Source organism: Montipora capricornis, chromosome 4 (genome assembly GCF_036669925.1).
Source record: "Montipora capricornis isolate CH-2021 chromosome 4, ASM3666992v2, whole genome shotgun sequence".
Lineage (NCBI taxonomy): Eukaryota > Metazoa > Cnidaria > Anthozoa > Scleractinia > Acroporidae > Montipora > Montipora capricornis.
The window spans coordinates 52,155,463-52,162,962 of NC_090886.1; the positions used below are offsets into that span (position 1 = coordinate 52,155,463).

The 7,500-nt window shown below is 37.4% G+C and overlaps 2 protein-coding genes across 2 annotated transcripts in view; one reads left to right on the forward strand and one right to left on the reverse strand.

The window, feature by feature from the left end:
• The first annotated feature begins 3,700 nt into the window (after positions 1-3,700).
• On the forward strand, positions 3,701-5,423 carry LOC138046823 (uncharacterized). Its single transcript, XM_068893403.1, has 2 exons — positions 3,701-4,203; positions 4,791-5,423. Exons 1-2 carry the CDS (start codon positions 3,946-3,948, stop codon positions 5,421-5,423), a joined length of 891 nt encoding a protein of 296 aa, XP_068749504.1. The 5' UTR covers positions 3,701-3,945.
• Positions 5,310-7,500, reverse strand: part of LOC138044887 (uncharacterized) — a 3,389-nt gene continuing 1,198 nt past the window's right edge. Inside the window, exon 2 of the mRNA XM_068891278.1 lies at positions 5,310-6,510. Coding sequence (XP_068747379.1) covers positions 6,132-6,510 — 379 coding nt within the window. The 3' untranslated portion in view covers positions 5,310-6,131. The remainder of the gene's footprint in view (positions 6,511-7,500) is intronic.

Consider the following 7,500-nt stretch of genomic DNA (forward strand, 5'->3'; position numbering starts at 1 on the left):
AATAGTTTTTATGGCAATAGTAAAGCATTTTCGTGTCAAAATGAGGTTAGCGTTTTTCTGTTGTGCTAACTTCATTAAATATAAATATACATTCTGCCTCGTGAGTTTGTTTTTCTCGTTAACCAGCAATGGAAAGTCATTGCAACGCGAATGGCGTTTTAGTGCATCTTATGTTGTTTGTTTCAATAAAATGTTTCGCTGGAAAAGGATTCTGTGATATTTTCTGCCTTTGTGAATTATAATATCATGTTGTGTATTGAATTTTCGAGCTTAAGGTTGAAACGTGATACGGGAGGATATTTTTAGTATTGCTCTGTAAGCGGGAAAGGTTTCATGAAAATAAACAGGTCTGTTGGAAGCGTGCTTGAGTTTCAACAAAATGAGCCCCAAAATCAGTGAAAAATTGTGACGCAGATAAATAATAAAGTAGCTGCTATTTCCAAAATGATGGAATTACCTGGTGATAAATGACCTCGTCTTGGAGAGTAAATTTTTGACTTTGCAGAAACAATGGTGGGCGATTGTGATCTTTGTTTTGAATTCGCTCATTTATTGTCAAACTTTATAACGCTTGACAGAAAAAGAAACTTACTAAAACCCGGTATCTTGCCATCACTTGACACAGATGCTTCACTGTTTGGCAAGTAAACATGCCGCGGTAACTTAATCACGGCACCCGCTGAATTCCGGCGATGTCACTTTCGATTTGCGATTTATTTGTGCAGCCAAAACGTACAATAACAAAATTGAACGTAGCAAAAATCTCCCAAAATGTTTGTCGCTGATCGTAACTGTTTATATTCTATATTCACGGTTCAAAATTAATGTTGTTTTCATGTTGTAAATATGTTATTCTCGAGCAACCGTCCTGGAAACTTCCTTTTGCTCTTTCTAAAAACTGTGTATCAATATTTATTTACTTTTGCATCAATATTTGTTTTTGCATAAAGCAAGCTAACAAAATCTGTACCTTGCTGAGTTCGCATTTGTTAGCGTTAATAGTATTTTCGGTCCAATGCTTCTGTTTTAGAAAGGGTACATGTTTTTGGTCACCCATCAAGACACTAACACCGCCGGATAGGGATTAACTTTAGTAAACTTTAGTAATACAAAGCTGTCAGATGCTCAGAGAGCACGCTTAAACTTGTGGTGAAAAGAAGTTTATCAACATGTCAGCCCAGAAGCCAATGTTTCTCACTTCCCATTTATTTTCTTCAATCTTTCTGGGTTCAGTACTTTGCTAGTAGCCACATGTCTTCTCAGCCTATTTACCCAAGACTTCTACCATGGCACTACAATGATGGACAATACCAAAACAATATCGTAGAGCTACATATTACGCAAGGACAGATCTGTTTCGTCGTACGAACGTTTGAGAACCTGTGAGCCAAAGGGCCTCTGGGTGACCCCTTAAATGGTCTTAATGACCCCCCAACTTGAAAAAAATTGTCCGGAACTGTGCTCGTACCACAGGCAACCCAGTTACCCTCGAAGAGGGTCTAGTTGATTTCAAAACAAATCCGTGTTTGAAATTATTGATTTCAAAACACATGCGTGTTTGAAATTGTTGATTTCAAACCACACGTGTTTGAAATTAATTTAGAGAATCATCAAGTAGAGTTTCAGTGGGTTTCAAACTCGTCCGCGTGACCAGAATGAGGCGATGCAATTGGCTTATCAACTTATGAATTATTAATGAGTTTGAGAATGACAATGCTAATACTACTTCCACTCTACTGGAAATAGCAAATATGCTTTCCCTGCACGACAAAAGAGTCCAGGACATGTGTATTCTTATCTATAAAGTCATTCATGGAACAACACCTACTCCACTTCGTACTTTACTGACGCTTAGAAGTAAATCACGTAATTTACGGGGCGAATTAATTCTTGTACAACCCAGAGTCATCACCACCAAGTAGGGACCAAACACCTTTAGGTACTACGGACCAAAAATCTGGAACTCTTTAAATGATGAACTAAGAACTTCTCCGACCCTTAAAAAATTTGTAACACGTATCAGAAAGATCACCTTTGACGCATGTAACTGCTCTTTATGCAACCTATTTATTTATTTATTTTATTTATTTACTTAATTTATACACGGTAAAAAATTCATCAGGTACAATTCCAAAAAAGAAATTTGTAAAATCCTAAAATCCTAATCCTATTATTACATTAATTTACAAAATAAGCTACCTACAGACCTGATTTCCATGAATGCCGTGTATTTAAAAATTTTGATAGAGAAGGCGTTTAAATTGATCTATGGAACTAGATTCCCTAATGTTACGATGTAAGCTGTTCCAAAGAGTTGCGCCGCTGTAACTAAAACTATTTTTCATGTAGTTTGTTCTCGGAAACGGAACAACAAGTTTATTTGCCGAATCCCTCAGAGCATAGTTTGATACATTACGCGTTACAAATTTAGACGTGAGATATTCGGGAACCAGACCATTTAAAGACTTGAAAACCATTAAAGCTTTCTGAATTTGACGTTGAGAATTTACGTCTTTCCAGCTGAGTTTGTCAAACAAGGAATGAACATCAGCGTCATAGCTCGATGAAGTTGTCACTCGTGCAGCACGGTTCTGTAGTTTTTGTAGCTTGTTAGATAATGTTTTACCACAATTACCCCAGACTAGGCTGCAGTAATCAAAATGGGGTTGAACTAGTGAGTTGTATATACTGAGTAAGGTTGATTGGGCAGAAATGGCTTAACTCGTTTAATGGCTCCAATTGCGGAAGCAATCTTTTTACACAGTTTATCAATGTGGAGATACCATGTTAGATTTTCGTCAACATATATTCCAAGTGATTTCACTGAGGAAACTTTTTCAATTGGAACATTATCGATGGAGAGTTCAAGAGTATCAGATAGAGTGCTTAATCTTTGCCTGGATCCCATCAACATAAATTCAGTCTTTGTCGCGTTCAAAGTAAGTTTGTTAGACACAAGCCATTTGCTTAGCTTTTCAAGGTCATGAGATATACTAGACTGAATCAAAGGTAAATCAGAGCCAGCATAAGTAATATATGTGTATCATCATCATACATTCGAGGAACGCGTAACGATAGACAGTTATGCAAATCATTAATATAAATTAGAAATAAAAGAGGGCCAAGGATCGTTCCCTGTGGCACACCGCATTTAAGAGTGGTAAAATCAGAGAGACAACCGTTAACGGAGCACCGTTGTGTGCGATTCGTCAAATATGATTTAAACCAATCAAGCGAATTCCCTTGAATTCCGTACTGATTCATTTTAGTTAATAGGATCTCATGATCAACAGTGTCGAAGGCCTTTTTTAAGTCGAGGAACGCTACGGCATTTACGTAGCCACGATCGATATTAAACGCCCAACTGTCAGTGGCTTCAAGAAGAGCACTAAGAGTAGAGTGCAAAGACCGGAAACCGGATTGTTGTTTAGAGATGATTCCCTTGTTACTTAAGAAGTTGTATAACTGATCGCACACAATCCTCTCAAACACTTTGGCGACAACTGAAATGACAGAGATAGGTCGGTAGTTGTTCAAATCAAGTGACTCGCCCTGTTTGAACAACGGAATCACTCTGGCACATTTCCAATCGTCAGGAAATATGCCAGACATCAAAGATTTATTAAACAGGTCACATAACGGACCTGAAATATTATCAGCACACTCACGAATTAACTTAGCAGAGATATTATCTAACCCAGTAGATTTAAGGCCCTTTCAAACGGTCATGATAGTTGATGATAGTTGATGATAGTTTCAACTATCACGCACGTTTGAACACGAACTATCATTCACTATCATCAACTATCATCAACTATCATGCAGTTTGGACATGTTCAAATTCGACATGATAGTTCATGATAGTTTTTTCCGTTTGACCGAGCGGATGATAGTGCATGATAGTTTTTCGGTCAGCGGGGGTAACCAAGGCGGGCTCAATGCAATATGGCTACCGCAAGTTTGCCATCGTCCTGTGAGGAACAACAAAACAATAATTTGGACGAATATTCGGACGACAGTGACGCTGAAAGCGAGAAAGTGAGAAAAGCTAAAATAGCTAAAAATCCGGACAACGAGAAGTGGAGTAGTAGTTTGATATGCAACCTAATAGATGAGTACGAGGCACGGCCATGTTTGTGGAACATTTTTTGCGATGACTACCACAATCGGGATGTAACTGGAAAAGCGAAGAAAGAACTGGAGGTAAGTCAAAGTGAATTGCATCATGTTCATGGCCAAATGTTTTATTTATTTGCCTAACTGCTTAGCTTCAAGACTTTTTTAACCCTTAAGCCTCTTACTTGGAAAACCTATGGTTTAATACATCGAGTTTCAAAGCAGTGACAGCCGGTTTCATCAGGAATGTTCAGAGGGATTACATGTTCATAAATTTCTAGTGAACACCCCAATATTGTCAACTGCACATTGAGAAATTGCCAACACAAATTTTGCTCCAATTATAAGCCCAGTAAATTTCCAAATACAAGTGTGCCCCCTATAATAAGCCCATCCAAAGAATTTTTTTTGAGAATTTTACAGTATGTTTGATGGATAAAAAAATGGCAGTGTACTTTAAAATGTTGATTACCAATTGGTATTTGTCAGCTTTATTTTGTACCAAGGGGTACTATGTAAGATGGGAAAAATGTTATGGATCAGTATTTTAAGGTAATTTTTATCATCCCTACCATTTTTACCCAGGAAAACCCCCATGGGGATTACTGCCCTCCTCAACCCCGGGCCTCAACCCCAGTAATACTCCTAAGCAAAGACATGATTTTTTTCTTTAGGAAACATTTAACAGATCCTGGAAGGACATAAGCAACCAGCTTACAAAGTTGAGACAAGTTCTGGGACAAAATATCAACAAAATAAAGAATGTAAAATCTGGCCAAAGTACCGATGAGTTATTCCAACCCACGTGGAGGTACTGGAAGCAGCTCCAGTTTCTTGTACCTTGCATGAATCCCAGAAAGAGTCGTGACACCCTTGCTGCTCAGAGCCCTGATAAACCTAGTTTAGTGATTGCCAGTGACAATGAAGACACTTCTCCTCAAGCTGTTAAACCAAGGAAGCCACCACAAACCAAATTAAACAACCACTTATTGGTAAAAGAAGAATTGATGAAAGAGTGCATTAATGTTCTTAAAGAGAATAAACCTCCAAATGCTCCACCACCCATCGCTGAGGAAATATTTGGCAACTTTGTTGCTGAAAAACTGAAAGCACTTGATAGGAGGCAAAGGATCATAGCAGAGAAGAGGATAACAGACATGCTGTTTGATCTGGAGATTCAGAATATGGCCACAGCCTTTAGTTACGCACCTCAGTCTACTTTCCCCACAGTCAGTGTATCACATGGACAGTCTGGCTACCCTTCCTTGAGTGCATCAGATGGATACCAGGCATCCCTCTTATATTGAGGAGTAGCAGTGCTGGAAACTTAATTTTGAGAGCACTCGCCATTTGGGCGAGTGACTCCCGAATGCACTCACCCAAAATAGTTTTTGCTAGACTTTGTACCACTGTACATGTTATGTACCTATGCTTGTTTATTTAAATTTATGTACAATTAAGTTAAGGAGTAATAATTTCATTATGTACAATTCAGTTAAGGAGCAATATTATTTTATAGTTTTACAAAAAATATTTTCTCTCCATATTGCTATATTTATAAGAACCTTGGAATCTGAATGTATATATGCCCAACATATATATATTATTTGCTGGTTGTGTCAAATAGATTTCAAATAATCTATAATATTTATAACATTAAACCTGGCAGTTCAATTTTCAAAATTTACATTTGCAAAATCTCATGATATTGGTACTTAAACAAAGGGTCTTGAACATTTCCAAAGGTTTGGATGTAATTTAAATGAGTTGAATCAAAACTCTTATAAATTTTTCTTTTTTAAATAAAATTATTGAACAAAATGGCTATCATTATGTAAATAGCAAAGAGTAGAAAATTAAAGAAGAAAATTTATAATAAAGCATTCATTTGCTAACTTCTCATCCAGGGCCTCAACTATGGATCTCATACTCCTTTTGAAACTTCATGTACTTATGTGTAACTTAAGATCCATAAAAGTGCAATTCCAGCTGACTGGTACAGAAGGACATGTTATTCAACACCTTTCCCACTGCCATGGCACACTGCCTTCATTACAGAAGTATTCTGTAAAAGCATCTCTCACTGCCTTGGCCTTATTACTAGAGTTATGGCCAGTAGATGGTATGGGAAGAGATGACATCTGCATTGCAGAACTGCACCAGGATCCGGCAATCAGTTCTCCAGTCTCAGCATCTTCTTCATCTGTCAGACCTTTCGGACAGTAAATCTGCCTAGAAGCCTTCTTAGAGCAGAGAAGATTGTGAAGTGTTAGTGCTGATAATGTAATGACCTCTACAAAGGATGGTGCAAGCATCATTGTTGTCAGGAAAACCCTCCAACGGTTGGCAAATATACCAAAGAGATTCTCTGACAGCCGCCTAACTCTACTGTGCCTAGAATCAGAATAAATGGCCAATATTGATATCTGTTCTCTTTAGAGTGTAGCACATAATATAATTAAGGGACGTTATATAGAATTTCATGCTTTCGAGAAACATTCTAAGGCTATAGAGGTATTTAAATTTGAAAATTCAGATGACGGAATCTACAGGATGCCAATTAACCAACAATGGTTTAACGATGAGCTCACAGTTTACATAAAATTCTAGAACTCTGATATCTCAGACTACAAAAAATAGAATTTTCATAAAATTAAGTATAGGTTGTTTTTCATTTAGCGGGACCCATATATTCATGTTTATAATCCATTGGATATTTTCGCTCACACACAAAAATTATTGGTCTCATCGCTTCACATGACTGAATGTGCCCCAGCTAAAACTGGGGAATATCTGAGACAATTGTCAAAAGATCTGCATGTTGTGAAAAAATATTTGAAGGATAATAAACACAATAGCCTCCCTTTGGCTTAAAAAATATGCTCAGATATTATTTCATCCTTGGATATGATCTATTCCTCAAAGCTCACAGTTTTCCTTGAGCTGTCTCTCAGAAAACTGTTCACTTCTTGGAACAGACAATGTTTGCAGATAAATATCCGAGCATATTTTTGCGTCAAATTGAGGCATTTTTTATATCTACACAGCGGTTTGCAAGAATTTTGACACCTTAAGGTATACGGATATTGAGAAATTTCAAATTGACTCTCAAATAGGGTAGTTGAACAAAATATTTGTACCTCCCCCCATGGAAAGGTTTGAATTTTCTATGGGAAAGGGGGTTAATTTGCCTTGTTTTCTCCATATAAATCATGGAGAAAAGCCAGAGGAGAGAGGGTGTCACAACACAGATCCCTTCCTTGGGGGGAATATGGATATTTTCTGAAATTACACATTGCTTATTCATTATATAGACACAAGTGTTTACTGGAAAATACACCACTTGCAAAATTCATATGCAACTTCATCCAGGACCCCAGTGGC